Consider the following 24,264-nt stretch of genomic DNA (forward strand, 5'->3'; position numbering starts at 1 on the left):
GATCAAGGACAAGCTGAGACAGAATAAAGACAGTGAATAAATAAACTTGAAAGCATCTACATTAATAGAGTAGCTGCTGTAGGTCTGCTGCCAGCTTCTTCTTGAGCCAAAAGCCTGATCAACTTTAGTATTAAGATGAGACATTGGAGGGGCACGAACCTGCCTGAGGATGTGAAGCTGCCCACTGGCTGATGGCTGTTCAAAGGCCTGAAGCATTTTAGGATTGATTCTTTGACAGATAGCAGCGCTGCCAGTAGACTCTACCACCATATTGGCAAAAGGAGTTGCTACAATTAGAAAAAGGTGCATTCATTGATTTCTATCACTTAAATTTTATGTATTTATGCATTGATTATTATTTACCAAACTGCAAACATGAAAACGGCCAGAATATCATATATCATCACAAGCTACTATAAAATACAAAATGTACAAATTTCTACAAAATCTGAGCATCATTACAACAACTCCAACAAAGGCAAAGCAATAAGACGTTTATTAGATACGTGTTGTCTCACACAAACAATATGATGGCAGTTTTTACCGTGGGCCTAAATATTGATTGTCTTATCAAAGTGCCATGAAAATCATATATTATTGAGCATGAACTGCTAGATTCGAGATCGGGAAAAAGATGAGAGAAGCTCAGGCGCTGCAGAGCTGGTTTGTGTTTCCCTGTTGACACTTTGCTGCAAATGGACAGGTTCGCCTCAGGGGCTGGTTGAAGTGTGCTGGGTGTGTGGGGATTTCAATTGGAAATCATTTTCCCACTTATTTCCTGAAGGTTTCTGCTCATAAACAACAGGAGCTCTGTGGCCATTCTTAAGGCTGTCTTATGACAGGACATATTCCGAAAGAAAAAGAGTAAAAGGGGGCAATGAAGGTGCAAATGTCCCATATTCTGGGGGTGGAGAAGATTGTAGCCACTTTAGAGAGGAGATAGTACAAAAAGTAGTTTTCTGGAGAAAGGGCAGAATAGGAAGGTTTTAGAAGTAATTTTAGAAGCTTAAAACGAAATCTCACATTTCTTCTGGGGAAACAGTTAAAAGGATGTCTTGCCTTTAAAAAGCTGTATGATTCATTGTCCTGCCATTTAAATCACCTTTAAACATTTTTTTTTTGTTCATTATTACATTCAGCCATTGTTGTTGTTTAGCATCTCACTTCAGCAGATGATGCCTGAGGAATGTTTTGCACAGCAGCATGCGAGCATGAGGTGAGGAGACCAACAATGACCATAAGCCTTCCCATTGAGAGGAGGTTTAGCATAAACTGGCTAATGAGACATTCAACAAGACTCCAGTGACCTGCTCAACAGATGATGCATAAAAGAATATAACAAACCTTGGAATCAGGAACTGATGTTTTTATTCAGAACAAACGCCCATCCCACAAAATGAACAAAAGAATCCAGCAGATGCAGTTTTCTATTTTTAGAATTTTGATGTCTCAGTGTCCTGGATAGGGCAAGGAGTCGTGAATTTAATGTATCAGTTCTTTAAAGCTGTTTTTAGGATAGTCATTCAATCATTTTTATGATGCCATTTTCATCTCATGCCTAACTTAAAGCACCTGGGCTATCATACAGATTTTAATGAGAGGTCGCAGAACAGAAAGCCAGCCCCCCCACTCCCCCCAAACAAAACAAAACAAAACAAAACCCAGCAGTATCTTCATCTGGGAGAAAAATAAGCAATCCTGCCAAATGCATACATGCATCAGATGTTCATACAGCATACTTCAAGCAAATGATATAGGGGACAAAGTCACAGGGTGCACGAGACGGATGAGCCTGCAGGCTGACCATCTGTACACTAAAAATAACAAAACTCACCGACCCACTGCAAGATTCCAACAGCAATCAGCAATCTGCAATCTGCAATATCTAAAATAAACTAGAAGATATCCTTTGACAACGTTGTTGGTTGGGCTTGCTTTTTTGTGCCCAAGTTCCCTTTTGACAAACTTAAGGGAACTGAATCTTTGTGCTGTCTCCAACTAGCCTAAGTACAAAGAACCAGGGGAAGTGTAGGTAAGATAAATGTGTTCAGAGAGAACTGTACCTTGCTGTGTCATTGCTGCCTACAAAATAATAGAAAATAAAAAAAAACACAGGGGAATGCTTTGTGTTTTACACATGGTGACAGGATTGCAGAGTGGAAACTGTGGCAACTGTGACTGTGTTAGTAGATGGGCTAGTAAATCTGTCTCTTCAATGACTGACTTGTGTCTATGCAGTTGTTGAACATTAGCAGCTAACCCTTGCTGTATTCAGTCACTCTATTTTGTGCATTTCAGGAGAAACAGCTGGCCGTTATTCAGTTAATTGGATTTGATTAACTGCCTCTTGCAGGGGAATTACTTTTTCATGTGTTTGATTACATTGCTCACGAGACAAATTGGAGCAGCATCCAGCTTCGCCATAAATGACATCATGTATGTTTCCCAAAAAAGTATGAAGGCGAGATTCATCCTGCTCATCACCGCTGCTTACAGTAGAAAGAGAAGAGGGCCGCATGATGATTAATGAGAGAAACATCAGACACTCAGACAGACGTTTGAGCTTCAGTTAGTGCCAAACTCAAGAAGTGGTCAAGGAGTTTGTTGTGCACCAAAATTGGGAATTGGAAGATGTATTACACGTGTACTTATTTTTAATTATTTGCTCATGCAAACTGTCACTCTCTGTGTTGGCAAAGTTTTTCGACAGATGAAACATCAGTCAGTCATCCAGATGTTTCATACCAGTGGAAACATCAGAGACACTCAGCCGCATGTCTAAGAATCAGTCAGACCTAGACTCGGGTGAGGAGTCTGTTGGGACCTAAATCTTTTATCAGACGTATAAATACTTATGCAGTTAACAGCTTTTACAATGTTTGCTGGCTTGTAAACAGCAGCCCCCCCCCCAGCTGTTTTTGTTTCTTCTACCTGCAGTTCCAAGTAGAAAAATGCAGCCGTGGTTTTGACTAATGTCGTAGCTCATATTGTATAAATATCACTGTATGGAAATTTTAGCAAGGTTACAAAAATTGTGATTTTCACCAGGGGGGTTTTTAACCACGGTGTAATTCCTACCAATGTCAGCCTGTTACTTTTGCACCATTATACCTTATGTGGGCAACCAGAGGTTATAGCGTCATCGCTCTCATGCATCTGACTTGAGCTGCAGTCTGTACTTCATCACAGAAACAGTGTTTACATTACTGGGAGGCTTTTTTTTTTTTTTTTTGGAGGGAACACTCAAGAGAGCTGCACAACGTTTGCAGACAGGAAAGGTAGGTCACTTGTCAAGAGAGGAGAAAGGATGAGGTGAACGGGGCTGAGTGTGTGCTGTGTAGGTCTTTTTATGTGCACAGCCAGTGCAAATAATGGCACTTGAAAGTTCTCCCTGAGAACAGCTACATGAGGCAAGAACAGTGTAAAGTGCAAGTCAGCAAACATGAATAATTTGAAGCTACTTTTCATTGAGGAGCAAAGGCCTTCAGAGTAATTAGCTGTTGGTTGCAAAAAGCTGAAACAGAAAAAATATAGTAAAGTCTGACATCAACCTCTCACGGTATCACACAGTTGTTACTTTGAACTGTCCTTTTTAAGCAACTTACATCATTTTGACACCACTCATATGGCTCGTAGTATAAATGTCAGACCGGAAAGATTTATATTACAATAATTGTGGAAAAGCTGGTTCAAGAAGGTTTACATCTACATCTGGTTTTATTTTGCCGCTTGTTCAGACAGTGTTTTATATGGGTTCTAAACCTAAAAGCATCTTCTTGTTGGCTCACACCCTGCATGGCTCAGTGCACTATTTTAATACGGAGTCAATTAATCATAATGCAGCTCCTGCTTAATAGTACTTCCAACTGCTATGGCTAGCAAACTGAAGTGGCAGCCACACATTTGGCTGTGTGTGTGTGCGTGCGTGAGTGAATGTGTAGGCTTTATGGTGAGGTTACCCTGGGCATCATTCTAGAGAGAAGAATAAAGCCACTCATTGGTCACTTTAGAAAAAGAAAGTAGCGCAGCTTAGTGCTCTGTATGAATGGAATGCTTTTTGTAGAGCTTTGTCCCAGAGCACTTAGGACTTGACAGATAATAGTACAGGAAAACAGCCCTGGGGGGACAGCAGCTAAAGTGGGACCATTTCTTTTCTTTTCGTAAAGGTGGAAAGCCAGCACAAGCTTTTGTGAAAAACAATATCTCCCTCTTGTTCTGTCATCTTACCCACGGTTGGTTGTTAAATTGCATGTTTTTTAGGGGTTTCTGCCAAAATATAAGTATTCTGACTGCGATTTACAGTTAAAATACCATCCTTGATTATTGTAATGGACGTTTTATTTTACTTTATTACTATCTTCGGTAGTATCTTTAGCTCATCTAAATATTAAAGTCACACTGACACAAGTGAGAGAATTACTGTATCCTCCGCCTCCACAGTTCCCCCCCATGATGCAGAGCATTGTCATTTCAAATTTTTGAAACTTCGCTCTTGTCTTTCATCCTCATTACTTTCATCCCCCTTGTCTGAAGCAGCAGGGATTTTAATAGAAAGCTTCCATACTCCATCATCTTTCCACCACATCACCATGGAACAGATATTAGCTAATGAACATGTGCAGCGTTTGGCAGCTAAAGAGATATGTTTCTCTCAGGACCTGGTGGACATCAAACCACAGTGAAAAAGGAGTGTCCTTGTCATTACCTACACTACACCGAGTCTGAATGAATGCCAACGTTGGTCAATGTCTGCTGGGAGTGGAAATAGCTGACTCACCAAATGAAAAGAATGAAATGAAAATGAAAAAACTATGAAACTATGAAAAAACTATGAACCTAATTATACCGAATTATTTGTCAGATGTCAGATGTCATGACATGAGTTCACAAAAAAATAGAGCACATTATTTGTTTGTTTGTCATTACTTTTAATAATTGCTCAAACCACACTTCACTCACATAAACATGACATTTCCGCTGAAATATAACTGAATACATTTCAAAATGAAAGTTACGCCTCTGTTCATCAGAAGCCAGTTAGTGATGAACTTGCATCTGTGAGTTAATTTGAATGGGATAGAAGGTAAAGTAACATTCTTATTTAAAGCCGCAATACAATTTGGTGTCCTCAAACAGCAACAGGAGATAGGTAGTCCTGCTGCAGAGAACGCCAGGCCCCCAAACCCAGTCCATTGTGGTGGCATAAAGCACAGCTCTGTCTCAGTTACAGTGGCTGCATTTTTAAGTGGGCTGATGATAAATTTAGATTGTTTTCATTCATCCGTCTAACATTTCAACACTGCCCCTCTGTCAACATATGCTGCCACTCAGGTCTGAAATGGAAGCTTAAGAGATTACTGAGGGGCTGGCTGTCCGTACCATATGGATTAAATTTTAACCTTGTGTAAGGAAACATATAAGAGTCCCTGTATGCTGCACATATGCAGTAACCACAGTCGCAGAAAACTAAAAACCGTATTTTATCCGCAGTAAAGGAGCTTGAAGGGTGATTAAAAGATTCTTCATTTTCCCATATTAAAATCCATCTTCTCTGTACATTTACATATATACCCTTACGGATTATTAAAACAAAAAGCAAAGCCAGACCTGTGTCGTATTTGGAAAATCGCACTAAGTCGATTAAGTGATAAAACTGTTCTATTACACTTTACTAAAATACACTGCAACTAATATTCAATGATTAATTTTCTTGGCCAATTCAGAAATGCCTTGCCTTGATTGCAGTGATTATTTTATCATTCTCACTGGGTGTATAAATATGTGGTTGCTGAATGATTATATTCAAAGGATCCTTTCTCTGTGTTCTCATACAGAACTCCGGCTATGATTGGCTGCTCCTTTGTGGTAGATCGGGAATACTTTGGAGAGATTGGACTGCTGGATCCTGGCATGGAGGTCTACGGTGGTGAGAACATTGAGCTTGGAATGCGGGTAAGGACCACCGATGCTGAGAAAGTAGACTTTGATGGATGACCTAAAATGCAATTTTTGTATATTAAAATTCACAGTGTAAACCAGAAGATGCAATTGTTTGGAAATTGCTTGTTTTCAATGAACCATTCCTTCAAAGCTTGAGGGCTGCATGCAGCTGTACACCACACAAAAAGCCATAATTACAAATCCCATATATGAGGGGGTAGTATTAAGAGTCCTCGTTGGAATGATTTGTGAAATCTATAGTCAGACTTTGGAATAGCTAATGATAAAAAAAATTTTTCCCATGTTTCCCAGTTGGAGGGACACATCTTAAAATGCAAAACCCAGGGGCGTCAACAGAAGCCATGATTAAACTTTGCAAAATTTCTTAGATGGGAGTGCGGAGGAAAGAAAAAATCCCCTTAATGCAAAATCTTCAGCCAACCCAACGGCTCTAAATCCTGTATACGGAAAATGTAAATCTCTTTTGCAGCTGCTTTGAGTTAAATTTAACGCTTCATGTGAGCGAAGGGCTTGCTTGAGAATTGGTTACCGTTTAAATTCAGAAAATGTTTCTCTCCAGTCGAGTGGAACCGTTCTGAATCTAAACGCACTCCTTGGGCTTATTGGAATGAGAAATGCTTGAAGGATCCCACTCCTTCATTTGACGTCGTCCCCACATCCATTTTCGAAATCTCAAGATGAGATCAACGCCACCTCTGAAGTGTCAGCCACCTTTGAAAAGCACTTGAACCCTGGCTGGAGAATGGATCTTGGGTTGCAGATTGCACCGGTGCTTTATTGAAGCCAGACATTTATAGCTTTTGATGACCATTTCAGAGCCTCTTATTATTCCACACTGAGTAGCTTCCCCCACTACATCAATGGGATGCTTTTTTAATAATGATGCAGTCATCTAGCTCTTTGTATCTTTACCTGATGGTTGCTTTGCCATTATCATAAGGTTATAGCTCCGAATTATGCATTATCTGCCAACTGCCAACTGTCCCCCAGAGGTTACACAGTGTTTTTTTATTCAGTAGAGCTGCTTATTTGCACCTAACAGCCCATGCAACTGAGTTAGATGATGTTCGTGGGGGAAGATCAATTCAGCTACAGCAGCAAAATAAAGTTAGAACAACTCTATTGAACTGGGTGATATAGCGTAACAGCAAACTTCTTTGGGCTCTCACTCATACATGCTCCTCATTGACTCTGCCTCTTGTGAATATTTGCTGTATCTTTTTGATTCATGAAGTGGAGAGAATCTGCCTCTCTGTCTTGAACACAATGCAGCCACAAATGCAATTACCCCTCCTCCTGTTTAACCTTTCTATGTAGAAATGAAACACATGCCAAAGGAAAAAGAGGCCATTCAGCACATGCACAAGCTTGAATATGTCTGCAGTCAACAAGCAGTTTCGGCCATTCATATTGCACAGCAGCTAATGGAATGGAGATGGGCTTCTGGCGAATGGACGGCAATTACTCCTCGAAGGCTGCCATGGCTCAGGCAGCTCATTGTAGTGCTTGCTGAAGAGTTGCCATTTGGGATAGGCTTGATTGACAAGAACATGTTTAACAATTAGCCTGGGCAGCTCACAATAGCTGAGCCCTGTACCATCTGACTAAAGGCAGCCGATGAAAGGCAGAGTTCAGACAGAAAGCTGATGGGGTATTTATAATTAACTGAGAGTTGTGGCTCCTGTAGCTTTTTCTGGGTAAAAAGGTTGATACCCAGAAAGCAGGCAAGGACGTGCAGGGCTGAATTTACAGTATACAGCGCAGCGTGTGGTGTTGTTTCCAAGACAAACAGCGGAGGATAAAACCAAGCCAAGGGCAAATTAATCATAGATCGCACTGCAGTTTTCTGTTTGTTCAGGTGGGAAATAAATTTACGGGGTTGGACCTTTAAATGAACAGAAATGAACACGGGGTGAAAAAAACTCCAGACTCATAGACAATGAATATGTGAAAGATGCTGCCAGCACAACGTGGTGAAGTGTAAGTAAATCAACTACCTGTATTACTATGTGTAACTTTTTTTTTTTTTTTTGAGGCGTGAATAATTGTTTTATTACGTAAGGTTAGAGGACACATACCGATAAACCTAAAAGAAAAAAAAAATGGTAGAAAACTTATATAAAACAATACGGAGGAGTATTCAGAAGTTGAAATACAATTTCTTGAATAAAGTCGAAATGTCTCCTCTGGTCCATCAACTCAAAATTTAGGAGAGCGACTGCCAGCGATGCACGCAGCAGCTGTAACTACATCCTTGGAGTGTAACGTTAAGGGCACGTATCTGAAGTTATGCAACTACATACATAGCAATTTTGAAGAATACGAATATGATATGATACACTATGAGCCAATATCCTGCTGGGCTGAAGGAAAATCCTCCTCAGGGCATCCTGCGATAGGACAGAGCGCAACGTGTCATACTCCGAAAGCCACGCCCACCGGATGGGGAAAACAATCAAAGGCACAATTTAAAAAACACCGTCCAGAAGTTACCTTAAAACATTATTTCAACATGTCAGATGATTAGTTTCACACGCTAGCTGTACCGGAGAAAAAGTTACAATGTCCTTTCTGTTTACCTTCGTTTTTATGGAGAAAATGATCCCACTGTATGTTGCTGCATGCAGCCCGTATCGCGTTTCTTCAGGTTTTTTTTTCCCAGTCGGCTCACTCTTCTTACCTTGGTGTAATACAAATTAAACTGTAAAGAAAAATACATTGAGGCTTACAATAAATATAGCAACTTCTGATCAACCCATAATTTCAGGCATAAAAATGCAACTTTTGTATAAACCACGCCCGCTTCTGGTTTAAGTCCCGCCCCTTACGAGTACGAATACGGACACAGATAATGTAGATGGCCGAACAGATACGGATAATGGTGTACTCACTCTGATCCCTGATAACTGATATCTCAATATTTCAACTTTCTTCTCAAAGTGCATAGTAAAAAAAAAATCTTCCTCCTCTCAAAGATAAATTATATTCTCCTGCCTGGCCCTAATACACTTCCGTAAAACAATGTATAAGGAGGGAAAGGAGGAAAAAAAGACAGATTCTTAGTTTGACATCTGAAAAGGGAGCAATCTTAAAAATCATTGCAAAATCAAATATAAGCTTCCTGCCGTGTTCCTGCTGTTATTTTGCAGAATGTACAAGTTCAAAATTTCACCTTTGCAAATGATTATGAATGTCTGAACAAGAAGACCCGCTGAGCACAAGGCTGTGTTTGCAAACAGAGAAAAACGGTTCGGGACAGCAATGATAAATTCTGCCAGAAAGTGTCAATATGAGTTTATCTTGTAATGTGTCTCCCACCTGCCCCGCTCTTCCGAATCTTTGCTGATACAGCGTCTCGTGAGGCCAGGGCATTGGCTTTTATTCCAGCTTCCTGTGGGCACTGGAATTATGCTGTGATGTCTCTGTTCACAAATGTAACACTCCATGGAATCTATCAGAGGTCAGCCGCTGCTCCTGCTGGTCCCACTGAGGCCTTGTGTGGAGGGAAGCCTCTCTGTAAATACACTGCATATTTTAATTACTCCAGAGTGGTGAAATGACAATCATCTGAGTTCAACATCTGAATCTGTGCTGTGCTGCTGGGGTTTGACTGATTGTATTTTTAATGAACACAGTGATGCCATCATATTTGCACAGAAGTCGCTAGTTGCTATTAGTTATGCTATAATTAATGACCTGTGATTTTCCCATGAAATAATTTCCCAAACCTCTGACACCACATTTATACCACAGTTCTCTCACTGTTTGTCTCTCTCTGTCTCTATCTCTCTGAAAGAGTATATAATGAATTTCAGACGAGCCATACACAAGGACCGAATGTTTAAAAAAGAAAACGGTCTTATATTGATAAAAATTATCATATTCTACATGAAGCTGAAAACTTCATATTAAATAATCAAGTGTTTTACTTCACTCAATATGTTAATAGTGTTGATTCTAAGTGTGCATTAGTTTTTCAAAATAAACACAAACTCATTTATATGTTCCATCATGACAGCAGCAGGAGTAAGAAATTAATTGGACAAGATTAAAATATTCAAATCAATATGCAAAACAATTATTTAGACTGACATGCTCTGTAAGTAGTCTGACTATTAACTAAATTGCAGTTAGGAGTCTTGTCAAACTCTGCAGACAGGTTTGTGGTGCTCAGCGGTCTCAGCTGCTGTGAAGCCCCCGAGGGGGGGCAAGAACCAATATTGGTCAGCCACCAGTCGTACGCCTTAGAGCATGCTGAACTGTGTCACACAGCATTTGGGTGGCTTTGTGACACCATTTGTGGTTGTGATCTTTCCATTAGGTGGGATTTGGTTTGTCAGTGTTTGACAGAGTGTGGGGCCGTGGCTATGTCCTGGAAGCGGTAAGTGCTCCACTGCAAGCCCACCGTGTTTGTAGTCAGATTGGTCGAAAATATTTTTTGCTACATTGCAGCAATTGTCAATATAAGCTGCAACGTTTTGTTTTTTTTTTTTGTTTTGTTTTGTTTTTTTCCACAAACATGCAGCCAAAAAGATCCTAATAACTTCCACTTAATAAACACTTTCCTTCCCTGTTCGCTTTAAATCATTTCAGTTTGGCACACTTTTACAGACGTCCACTGATTCATATAACGAGCATTTCAGTCTACCAAAACATCATTGTTACTACTTCTCTGCCAAAAAAAAAAAAAAAAAAGCTAGTGTGAGTCTGCATGGGTCTGCCCACCCACACACTTTGTCCACATGCTCCCTCTGAACTCATGTGTACGTGCTCCCAAAGCTGCTTTATGAAATCTGTCTCGTCACAAGAGTTCAATCCATCAGTCCGAAAAACTCAGGAGTGCAGAGAGAGTGAGAGTGGCTGGCTTTGTCTCAGTGACATTTAATAAACTCACCAGGAACTCCTTTCAGATGTAATGAACCACAAAATTATTCTATGTTTAGTTTTTCTTTATACTTTGAAGTCCCATCTCAACAACCACCTGGGCTGGGCCTCTAGGCATCTGGTCATAATCTCAGTGTAGTGGGGACAATGGAGCTAATTGAACTCTAGCAGAACCAGGAGCCAGACAGGAGCAGGACATAATTACACTTCACTTACTCCCCTTTGCATCCCAAACACAGTTATTACAGTGTGGTGACAGTTTACAGTACAACAGTTCATCATTACTTTGGGTTTCAATTAAAATAACAGAACTGCAGATAATTCACTAATTAATTGCAAGAGAATGATGGCTTTCAAAGGTCAAAGATGACTCCGTTGAAGGGCATTGCACAAGGTCCGTTCTTGTAAAAACAACAAGAAGTTAGTTATTATAGTTATCTTGGTTTTTGACCAATACTGTCAAAGACTTCAGCTCCAGTGGCTCTGACATGCAACTCTGAGTCGTGCCCAACTGCCAAAATTTCCCTCAAACATCCTCGTGTTGAATCTGAACACAGATCCATGTTCGGCATGTTTTTTAGATTCCATGAAACTTACATCCTTTAAGAATATCATCATGCAAAGATACCCACAGTAAATAAATGCCCGACACTTTTCTTAGCTTGTAAATAAATAAATAAAAGAAATTTAAAAGAAACATGGGGGAGGGATGCTTTTATTTTAACGGTAGGGAGTGAGGGAAATGACCTGCAGCACAGGTCTCTGGAGGGATTTGAACCAGCGATGCTGGGACACACACTAAACCACTCAACCACCAGCCCTTAATCAAAGTAGCTTTGATTAAGAGCCTAACAGTTTGCCACCCACCACACTCTCGTGTTACAGTCAATCCGTGTTTTTCCCCAGATGGCAACATTGTTTAGTAAAAAAAACAAACAAACAGAAAAAAAACCCTGTGAGCTCAGGCTGAGTCAGTGAGCATTATATCTGGGCAACAACGGCATTTGGTATCAAAGTACTTGGAAGAGAAAGTCAGACGTTACGTTTAATTTATTTTGGGAAACATCTGCCCCGCTGATTCAAATGCGAGCTCTGGACACTTCGACGCAGCTGATTAACCCCAAAAGCCATCTGGATTTATCGATACAAATGGATTCAAGGGGAAGTGCCACACTCCAGATGTGTTGGGTGATTAAATGTACAATTCAATTACGATGCATTTTATTATCACAGATCCACTTCATACTGTGTGTTTCCCTGATGAGAGAGGAGGATGCATGTTAGCCTGAATATTTCTTTCAAATATTTGTGGTTATAATACAAGAAAGATTTTGGAGTTCACCATGGCATTCCAAGACTGTAAAAAATATAAATATATATATAGAAGTGTCCCAACCGCTTCTTGAAAGCTTTTTGTAATTGTTGTTTTGCTGCTGTGTTTCATACATTCGGTCTTTTCAGTGGATTATGACAATGAACACAAAGCCACGCAAATCCTAGCTTAAAGATAGTTTATGATGATAATGATTATTATTATTATTATTATTATTTCAGAGATAAACATCGCCTAACCTAAAAACAAGATTGCAAAGTTGCTTACTTGTAAGAATCCTGATCATACAGTCTGTGGCTTCACAAATGCTACTGTAGGTTTTTGGATTCGTCAGTCTGTAAACTTTGTGAAGTGAAAAGTTTGTTTTAATGTCACCTGCAGGCTACAATGAGTCACATACTGATAAGCTCTGGGAAGAACAGCCCTCTTTCCCAATTCATAGCATATCACTCCAAGAATGATCTCCTGGATCATGAATGTGTGCTTGTGTTTACGGGCGGGGGCGCAGTTTGTCTAATGTATTTAACAAATAAGAATATTCAGATCCTACATCAGATTGATATACAAACAACCACAAACCCCGAGCAAACCTCTGTAGCACAGCACGGCTCCCCGTGCCTGCAGTCCTCCACAGTAAAAGCAGTCACCTTGAAAAAGGGCATTAATGTCGTTACGAGGCAGCATCAAACCCCAGCCATCTGTGGACACCAGCCATTTTGGCAGCTTCCAAATCACCAGCGTGCCCACGTCCATCAAGCAGCAAATGACAGTGACTGCTTCCCATATGTGAGTCCTCTCCACCAAAAAGAGTAATTCTGAAGATGAGGACAAATCTTAGCCCTCTGAGGAACTGCTATGACACTATAACAAATGGAACCAGATGAATGTGGAGAGTTATTGGATGGACGCCATAAAAAGGAAAGCAGCAGCCTCTGGGCCAGACACCACATACAGCAGCAAACAATAACATAATGCTGTATCATTTATTGCCTTTTGCGCATAGAACCACTGTCAGTGAACACTTCCTGGATGTCTGGGATGGGGTTAGCCTGAGTTCATTTTCTTTCTTCTTTACTGAATTCAACACTGCGAGAAATATCATTTATAGGCTCCTTGGTAAATGCTTGCTCAAGCTTGGCCTTTGGAGGTGACCTTTTAGCAGTCTTAGTCATGCCCTGGGCATGAGCTTGTTTAGTCTCCGTCTTTCTTTTGTTTTAATTATGCCGGTTGTTGAGAGCAGGCCTGCCTGTCCCAGGTAAATGACCAATTTGTCCTCTGAAGCTGTGACACTACGACACGGGAGGAACCATCTGCTGTGCATCAATAACAGCTGCATAAAGGTAACAATAGCATCGGGTATTGATTGAGCATTTCTTGCTTTTTTCAATACATGCATTATTTAGTGGCTGAATCAATCCGTAAGGGCTTTATGGACTTGGGTTTACTCACTTCATCGTTCATTCTGTATAATTCCACCTTCATGTCCGTGGCCGGGAGGAGAGACAAGTGAGGAAAGCTGCGGCAATAGAAGTCCTGTGTTCAGGACCCAGCTCAGATGGAAGAACTTCGGAGCCGCTCTGAAATGCTTTGTGTTGTTGAAATTTACCGCAGGGTTTGCTTTCAATCAGCTAACATTGTAAAACATATTCACGGTTTGCATTTATGCATACGCGTGCTGTATGCATATATAATTCAACACTTACATTGTCTCATCACTTCAGGCCCTGCTGAACCAGACTATATCTGGATTTTACACCTCAGTAGAATTTTTGGGAGGAACACTATATATGTATACCATTTTACAAAGACTCCTCAGCCTGAGATGCCTTTGAGGGGGATGACATGACATTTGGAGCATCGGTTTACCTCTGAGAGATGCTGCTTTGGTGTTCAGGGCCAGAGGGATAAGTAATCCAACAGATCTTGTCAGCTTGCCTATTATCCATGTGAATCATAAACTTCATTAAAAAACCTCTTTCATGAGTGACTGCCGATACTCCCACCCTAATTAAAGCACATTTTGACAAGGTAATTAAGAACATTTCAGATGAATTGTATACCCCGTACCCTTCTGCTAATCAACACAATTAACTTTTAGGGAGAAACATCAAAAGCTCTCTCTGTGGACAATGTCATCACCAGGAAATACAGTGATGCTTAAAAAACTCATCCCATCCATTATCTTAGCATTTGTTAATCTGCGCACGTAACTTCCTTCTGACTCAGGCCCAAGCATTTGAAGAATGGTAGCACACGCTGATTTGACCTCACCGGCAAATATCAAAGATGGAGGGCAGCAGCGGGAAGGAATTAGCTTTTTAACAGGCACACTTTGAAGGGCCGTAGTATGTAGCGGGAGCTTCCATTTTATGGATGTGTGAGGAGGAGACGCAGGAAAAGAAGGCGTGAAATGAAGTGATGGGTCGGGGGGAGTGGCTCAGATGGGGCCTCTGAATGGAGGAGGAAGCTCTCATTTTCCAACACTTTGAAGCATCACTCACCAGCGTTTGAGAGGAAAAGGGAAGGGTGAGCATGGCGACGTCTCTGTCCAGTGTGAGATATCAACCAACTTCACGAGTTTTTAAATTCAGACACCTGCACAAATTCATTAATATGGAAACGTTTAACAGCATGAGTGGATGGAAACCAAAAAATCTTAAAGATACAGTTTGACAGCTTAGGAAATACTTTTATTTACTTCCTTGCTCAGAGTTAAACAAATGTCTAAATTCACCACAAGCAGACACCGAAACTCAAAAAAAAAAAAAAATCCTCTCAAGATAATTAACTATCATGTTATGAAGAGTTTTTCTCAAACATATAGCTTGTTGGATCATCGACATATTACCTTTGGTGAGTAGGGATTTGCCCTTACTAAAACACAAATGCATTTAAAGGCTGATTCTTGCTGCAGCACACAGTCAAATCCTTGTTAAAAAGCAGTTTGGGATGTCACCAAACACACAAGGACTGTCTTTTAAAGGCTGATTTCCACCATTCCTGCACAACACAGTGCCCAAAGAAAAATGATGCACACTACAGTCATACTAATTAAAATGCTTGTAGATCTTGTTTGTCTCTTCCAATTAGCTTGCTTGTTTCGTTTTATTTTTATTTATTTATTTATTTATTTTTGCCTTTGTCAGACTTCCGGGCGACCGTAAGCTCTGCCAGAATATGTCAATGTTACGTTTCCTCCTCCACCGTTGGAGCGGGTTGATAAGTCATTTATTATTTACTATACATGGAACTCTTCAAATACCAGCGGAAGCTTCTTGGTTCATCGCGTATATGGGCTGAGATCCTCTTAACGTTATTCATGCGATGAAAACAAATGGCACCTAAAATACTTTTACAAATGTGATAGAAATGTGTCAGAAGAGTGAATGTGTGTAGTGCAGAGAGCGTGAGTGTTCATCACATTATAATGTTGGCGCTGTATTTCTCTGTTGATATTCCTCTCACTCACCCAGGAGCTTTGAAAAATGACTTGCTACCATGTGATATTTGCTGCTCTCAGATCTGGAAATTAATGTTGGCATGAATAAACACTGCATTGATAGTGACACTAGGGCTGACTCTAAATAAGGAAGAGTTGTTTCGCCATCCTTGTTTCAATACATGCTGCCTTCTCTGTGTTTAATAACAGTTTTGTCAGCACAAGGTCTGTTCAACACATCAGAGGGAGCTCAGTTTACTTGATATTTGCTTAAATGCCTAATTATTGTTATTATTATGTTTTTTTTGTTTCTGTGACCTTAAAATAAAGTGGGGAAGACATAAATCTGGTTACTCTTGTTCAGAATTTCTCGCCTTTTCTTTAAAACAGGTGACACTTTTGGATATTATACTGCAAAAAGGCATCCCATTTGTATAGAGATTGCAGGGTAACGAGCTTTTCAAATTAAAAATGGACGTGTGCAAATCCCCAGAACAACCTGACACAACTCATTATCTCAAGTGGATACAGCGAATCTGGGGATGGCAGTCTTCCAAGCTACTGTGCGCATTTCAGCATGTGTCCTGTGATACAGGCGAGCATCAGAATCAATTTAACTTATTCTTAACGGAGAATGGATTAAGCGCTTTTGTTTAGCATTTCAGTTCACTGGTGGAGATGCCAGGTAATGTTATGGAGAGACACTTGATCCTGATTATCTTCAGAGGTCTAGAGGTGAGATCTTGGTTTTACTTTATGTGAAATCTTTGCACCATGTATAATAGGACAACATGTGTTTGATTCCCAGGAGTTATTTACTGGGATTCATCCTGGATCAGTGTTATTGATAAAGCTTTCAGAACTAAAATTTTGCATGGCTGTGGTGCTCATGTACCAGGACTGATTGTGTATACATTTTAGCTTTTAACTGAATATTCATTCTTTCATCTTCTACCACTTCTCCGTTTCACAGGGCCAACACACAGAGACAGACAGAGACCAACAACCACTCACACTCAGACCTACAGACAATTTAGAGTCAGCAGTTAACCCAAACATGATGTCTTTGGACGGTGGGAGGAAACCGGAGTGTACAGAGAAAACCCATGCAGGCACGGGGAGAATATGTTTTAAACAGAATATTTGCTGAATAAAAAGTAATAGATACGTCGGCTTGTTTCCTTTATATCTATATATATACAGAATCTAAGAGACTGAACAGACTTTGTAAAGTTTCCCAAATCACAAATCAACACAAAGCTGAAATTAATGTGAAATGAAAGTAGCTGTTTGAAAGCAAGGAGATGAGTTACATAAAGTTAATTCCCAGTTTCCCACTAACAGCTCTGTAATTATCTCATGCTCCGTATGAACAAATGATGGGACATTTACTGTTATATGAAGAAACTTCAAGCAAGTAGCTTGATTGGCAGTCAATTAATGCCACCCAGTGAACCAGAGAGGCTCCAACTCTTTACTCTCTCACACCTAAAATAATAGCCTTGTTCTTTTATTACAATGTTCATAGTTCTTAAAGTTTTGGACAGCAGTAAAGTTTAGTTTGATTTCTTTTATATTTTCAACTTTTTTTGTGTAGCAAGTATCTGTGTTCACTGTAAATTGAGTAAAAATGAGTAGTCAATGTAAAGTATCCAATGGTAAGATGAAGACAAGTGACCATTATCAGTGATCCCAGATTCAACAAATAAAGTAATGGACGGTTGTGCTTCAGTAGGCTAATCAATAAGAAAACCTCGTGTGTCTCAGATGTCAATAATCTAGTGTGTGATTGTCCATCAGAAAAAAAGATTTCCTAAAGTGTGGCACACATCACATACTGTAAATGGCTCAGGGCAAATACATGTATATGATCAGGACATGGCAGGATCTAAGTGGAGGGTTTTATTTTTTTTTTTTTTAAGACTCATACTGGCAGGAGCGAAACCAAAACCCAGCTGCAACCTCCGAAACGCCAGAGCAAAACATACTGTTCCTCTAATGGCGACTTAAGTCTGGCTCTTAAAAGTCCATCCCCACAGACAGAGAGAATAAACATCATTATACTGTTCTGTTAATCAGACATGAGTAGGAGATGCATTTTAACGTTGAAATCCTTCAAATGCAATCTGAAGTGATCCTCAGAAGCGTTATCTGACATCAATAGACTGTGCCATCATCAGCTGTGATTCCTGTGGGTGTGACCGGCCTGATGGATCTGCCACATCTGTCAGGCTGGTCACACCCCATGTTACGTGATGGTGTCTGGAGGAGAGAGTCCCAGGTGTGGGAGAGTATGAACGCCCCCTCGTCCCTGTTGATGGTACTTTTGGCATGCTTTTTTGATTAAAACGACCTCCATAATCCAACATTTGTGCTCGTTGTTGTTGTTGTGCTCTGATCTGATGATTAACAGATCAGTGCAATCGATTATAAAAAGAAAATGAACCTGTTTGAGTTGTAACAAATGAAAATATTTACAACGTGGTGCAGATAACGCTTTCAAACTCTATAGCTAATTCCTTCCTTCATGACAACTATACAGTAGGTGAATATCTATATAACTCCCCCTTTTGAATTTCTTTAAAGCTTAAATGGGTGGGTGAGCATTCCCTTGCCTCTAAACGTTATGCACCAGTGGTTTCTGCTCTATACGTGCCCCACTTATGCCATTTTTGGAATTACTAGGTCTTAAGTGTAGTCAGACACTGCCAAGATGGTGATGGCAGCACAGCCTACTGTGAGCTTTGAAACAGCTCTTCAGAAACCCTTGGGTGAAATCGTGGAGATTTTGCTCATTTTTATTCCCAACACGTCCCAAAACATTGCAGCTTTGGACTTGGCATTATCACTCTAAAGAGGAATATGTTCAAATGTATGAAAGTAAATGAAGTATCTGAAAGAGGCAAAATGCTGTGATCAATAAACCCCTTGAACCAGACAATCTTCAGTTCATGTTTTCAAAATAATCCCACGTTTTCACATTTGTCCGTTTGTGACTGCAATTCCTTCAGTCGTTTATTCAGACTAGTTCACAAAGCTGGAGGTGATCTCTGTTTGACCCCAGGCTTCTCCTATAGCTACTCAAACCTGGGACTTCAGTTTCCCACCGAATAATTTTCCAGGCAGATTCTTCAGCTGTCGAGGCAAGGTGAGGCGTATTGTGAAGGTTGCAGGAGGTTAGCCGACCCTTTCATCATCTCATCCGGGATTTTAGCGGCTCAGTCGTTTCCTTTTCCTCCGCTGATGAAAAAATAAAAATCCTAATGGTTATAATCATTCTTGCAGTTTCGGTAAAGGCTGCACTGATGGGATTGAAAACCAAAGGCTACTTACAAAAGGCCTGACGATGAGTGCTTTCTTGAAGTTGAAAACGCGTCTGAAATCTCCTTCACTTCTTCCACAATTTCTAATGTCAGAATTTGAGAAAAAGCAGCTGTGACAATTTCAGTTATTTTCTGAAACCAGCAATCAAACAGACTTTGTGTCATGACTGGCCTGCTGTGTAAAGATAGGAGAGCAACCAGAGTTTGAACTTTTTGCTTTTATTCTTTAGACAGCAAGATTCTGTCTTTTTTTGTGTGTGTGCGTAGATTAATGGCTTTGATGGAAACCTGCTTGCTGCTGTTAATAGCTTTTATGCTTTTTATGGCTGACGTTTCCTGTAGCCACATGGAGCTTATCACGCAAATGGTCCAGCTGCAATTAACTAACTGCATGTACAGAAACAATTAAATTAAATTAGCAATTACATTACCACTACATCAAAGTGCTCTTAAGTGCTTCCTCCTAATGATGCAAGTTACAATTTTTTATGAAGGGTCAGTGACAAATAGACCTTCCAAAAATGCAGTCCTGAGTACCTCTACATAAGATGATCTCCAAAGAGGTAGACAATAAATCTTATTTGGCATTCCAATTTTTTTTTAATAGATAGATAGATAGATACTTTATTTATCCCAGACTGGGAAATTGCATTTTTTTTTTTTTTTTTAGATAGTTGTTTTTTTTTTTTTTTTTTAGATAGTTTTAAAGTTTAATAGTATTCATACATTACACTTCACGCCGGTAAGTGCAGCATGTTACCAACACCGGATGTCCTGCTGTCTGTAAACTTGGCACTTTGCCAAACCTTTATTTTTCATGTTATGAGATGCTTTAATTATCCAGGAGAAAAGGGGCAGCACGGCGGCGTAGTGGTTAGTGCTGTCGCCCCACAATAAGAAGGTCGTGGGTTTGGTTGCCAGCGTGGGTCCTTCCAGTGCGGAGTTTCATGTTCTCCCTGTGTCTGCATGTGTTTCCACCGGGTACTCCGGTTTCCTCCCACTGTCCAAAGACATCATGTATAGGTTAACTGGAGACTCTAAATTGACCGTAGGTGGACGCAACCTGGAAACAGATAAAGCAGATGGAAGTAGGAATCCTTTGGCATAATGTGGAAACGATTCCTTGAATGAGCGTAAATGTTCTCACTTGTACGTTAATGATTTACAGTGAGACCTTTTTGTCAACAATGCGACATTGGGTCTGGCTTCTCTTGTTAATGCTCTGGCTGAAGCCCTCATTATGGAGATGCAGACTGTAGTCATGTGTTCAGCATTTTGGGAGTGTCCACTATGTGGAAAAGGAGGACAGTCACTGTTACACATCATGTGGTAGTGCACAATGTGGAGGATACACACTGAAGATCTAATTTAAACCAGACGATGTTTGTGGTATGACACCCTTTTTTATGGTGATTGATAATTTTGCATCTTCAAGGGCAGGAGATGATACTCAGTGAGGGTAAAGTTATTTGATTTAAAGCAGTAGGAGGAGCTTGTTCATTTATGTGCCGTGGACATGGAGGCTGACTTCCTGTAAGTAGGAGGCGCTCCCAGTCTGACTCAATATTGACATGTGGATGTGTTAAATGCAATTGTCTGGTCATATGTGGCCAATGTATGCTGGAGTTATAAAGACTTCCTGTTTTATGGCAAAAAGTCGCCATACCCCGATGCCCAGCAGGTAATAATAATAATAATAATAACAATAATATAGGCGATTGCCTACTAATTCGATAGAGCTCTCACACTGAGGCCCACTCTAAGGCCCTAAATATACGCTGTCTGCATGTCAAGCAGAGTCAAGTCAGAGTCAAAGTCAAAGTCAACTTTATTGAGAAAAATACTTTGCAAAGTGCAACAACAAAAAAAAGTACAAAATGAATTGAATTAAATAACAAAGTCAAAGAGGAAAAGGGGATGAGATGATGCCTAGTGAAATGAAGCTGAATCTTAAAGCGATAACTGACATCGGGTTGTGTAAGGTACTTATTCCCAGTCAATGTTTTACTTGCAGTAGATGTTTTTGACAAACCGGCACGAGTCAGTCGCCACCACCAGGCATTTTGTCTGAGCAGGAATCCTAACAGTAGCAAGGAAAAAACAACATCACCATCTGCAAAGGAATTTACTTTACTTTACAAGATTTTGTGACCAAGGAGCTGTTCTCACCTCCAAAATCACAGTGAACTGACCACAGTTTTTGTTTCGGCTGATTAATGCTGCCATCATCCTCCACATTTCTGCTAAAGACTGCAGCTGATGTAGTTTTTACCGTCTTTAACAATCTAGACACAATATGAGACACAGAGAGACAGAACTACATTTGACCCTGTGCTTGCCATCTTGGATGTGGATCTTAGGCTTAAGCTACTCCGAGCTCTGGCAGTGACGTGGATTCATTTCCTCCGATGAGGATTCTTGCATTTAGATTGTTTCTGTTGCCATCGCACACGCTAGCAGATCGTACAAACACACAGTTGGTCACAGTAATTATACTCACGGATATTGATCAACAAGTTAAACTGCTTTGCAGTCTTACCCAGAAGTAAACAGAGCTTAGGACACAGGAGCAACAGGTGCTCGGTTCAGTCAGACGTGCTGTCTTTGTGCAGCACTGTGCTTCTTCTCTTGCTGCTGAGAAGTATTTGGATCTTAAATAAACTTGTGGTAGCCTATTTGCCGGTTTGCTTATCATGCAATTTATAGCACACCATGTTGTGATATATAATTAACTAGTTATGCAATGATCACAGCCACGCCACTGCACAGTAAAAAATGTATGCACTGGGTTCTTCATATTGTAGCTACTGTATGGAGAGAAAGGAAAATGTTGCATTTCCTCATGGTATGTTTATAGAAGTATATGCACATACACTACCTCAAAAGTTTGGGCCCACTTTCCCATTTAAATGCATAGAAACGTGCGTCCAGACTTTTGACTGGTGCTGTACATGAAAATGCATTTGTTCTTTTCTTCTAATTGAGAAAAATTAAACTTCCTTCTGCTGCTTGTTTAGCAACACCAAGCAAAGCCTAAGCCGGTGTAAAGAAACTACAGCCTGCCTCACAGGCTCGGTTAGCTATTAGGTTTCTGACCTTCTGGAAATGGTGGTTGAGAAAATATTGATCTTCAATTTGCTTTTAGTACCAGGCCAACAGCTAACTGCAATTACACATATACACTTTTTCAATTATCCATGAATAGGCTATTCAGTGCACATATCCACAGGCACTTAACACACACAGATGTTTAAACATAGACACATACATACTCACACACTATCGATTTTCAGAATGAAACCTGGATAAGGCAAGCAGTGAAAGACAACGCTACAAGAAACTTACTATGTTACAAAAGGTGATGGGTACATCTACAAGAAGCACAGACTTCAACCTAAATTAGTATTGCACTTGCACCCGCACAGTTCAACAACCATGAAGGCTCTTGCGGTAAAGCAGCACTTGCCAGGAGCAGCAGCAAAGCAGGTAAGGCCTGCTTTAAAGTACTAATAGTTTTTTAGGACAGGGTCACTGTGGATCATCAGCAGTGAAGGTGAGGGGTTAGGCAGTCAATGGAGGTGTTTAAGATCAGGTCAGACCAACTGAGACCAAACTACTCCACCACTGCCACAGTGGAAACATTAAAGGCTTCCAGGGAATAGCAAAGGATGGGCATGTGAAATGCCTTTAGTAAAATTAAACGTTAGCTTATATACACCACTGAGCATTACAAAAACATGCAAATGATGATAAATGGGACTTGTGTAAATGTTTGATAGCTTCTCATTTCCATGAACACTGTGCACTCAGCCGTATGGCTAAAGGCTTTCTGGTTGTAACACCATACCAGCCCACAGGAGCGTTAGTTGATGTGTGTTCATTTCATTGCGCTGTCTGCTATCTGAACAAATGCTCTGCTTGCCTGAACACTACAGGTTACAAAACTGAAATGGAGTTAAATTATGTTTCTAATATGAGTGTAACAATCTTGGTGTCGTTATTAAATGGTACAAATCCCAAGTAATTACCAGCGTAAAAGTAAGCAGAAGACTGGAAACAGGGATCCAGTTATACAGAAACATCAAATCACGATAAGTTTCTATACATATTTGACGTACCTTTAATTCTTAAAAGATAAATTAATGAAAAATGTGTTTCATACAGTTAAAAAATCAGAAATCCACCAGTGAATCGTTTTTTAGTGCTGTTTATGCACCCGACAACCTTATCCCTAAGGGCTATTGCTGTCCAAAAACAATTAAAACTGCATCAGTGAGTACCCATGCTTTCCCCGGGTGACATATTCCTTCATTATGACCAGTGTGGGCACTGTAGTTTATTTTTAGGCAATCCCACATACACTATTATGCTGCAGGAAACACTCAGTAGAGAGCCAGATGCCTATTAATCCACGGCTGAAATAGTTCCCAACAAATTCGCTATTTACTCCTGTCTAAGTAACTATAGTTCCCGGATTTGTTCCAAACCTGTTTGGGTGTTTTATTATTATCATTATTATTACTAGAGTATGTTCCCGAGCTGTTTCTAAAGATTCGTGTCTTCTATAAATTGCGGTAAGGGGACAGTTTAAGGAAGACAGGAAGCACTGAGAAAATCTAGAATATGACCAGTCATATGCTTTAATTCAGAGATAATTAAGTTTAAGAAATTAAACTAGTCTTTTATTTCAAATGACCTAAATATGAATTACTATGTTATGTCCACCTTGCCATTATTTTGTGTTTTCTCCCATCATGCCAAAAAATCCTTACTCACTCATCCTCTGCCGCTTATCTGTTTCCGGGTTGCGGGGGGACGCTGAAGCTAATCCCATTTTACTTTGGGTGAGACCAACAACCACTCACACCTACGGACAATTTAGAGCCATCCCATCCACCTCCACCCCATTTTAAAATTCATTTGAAGCATCCTGGGCATTTACAGCAAACTGTCATGCTTTGTTGTTGCTCTAATAGTCTCCTTGTCACACAACTGCACTGAAGAGGAGATTGAAACATCCCATACAATTAGTCAGTATTTGTAGCTATAAGCTCAAGTAGGCTGGACGTTTGAATAAATTACCACTGTGCTGCTTCTTCACATGCTTCTTGTCAACATGGACTAAATCAAAAGGTATATTTATCTCCACGACCATCTTGAAACAGGCCTCACTTTTACTCAGGTTTTTATTGAGAAAATAGTTCTCCTTTAACACATGGCAGAGGGGTCTCGATCCAGGAGAAGAGAGATGTTAACAGCTCAAAACATCTGCTATATATTGTGACGATCATCATTAAGAGCCTGTGGGTGGTGGATCCTCTGCC

At 40.2% G+C, this 24,264-nt stretch overlaps 1 protein-coding gene across 4 annotated transcripts in view; it reads left to right on the forward strand.

Annotated features, from left to right (window-relative positions):
- The window catches only part of galnt9 (polypeptide N-acetylgalactosaminyltransferase 9), a 93,352-nt gene that overhangs the window by 55,812 nt on the left and 13,276 nt on the right, over positions 1–24,264 (forward strand). For all 4 annotated transcript variants that reach the window (XM_029510759.1, XM_029510758.1, XM_029510756.1 and 1 more), the window contains one exon: positions 5,835–5,952. In XM_029510759.1, coding sequence (XP_029366619.1) covers positions 5,835–5,952 — 118 coding nt within the window. The remainder of the gene's footprint in view (positions 1–5,834; positions 5,953–24,264) is intronic.

This window comes from Echeneis naucrates, chromosome 9 (assembly GCF_900963305.1).
Source record: "Echeneis naucrates chromosome 9, fEcheNa1.1, whole genome shotgun sequence".
NCBI lineage: Eukaryota > Metazoa > Chordata > Actinopteri > Carangiformes > Echeneidae > Echeneis > Echeneis naucrates.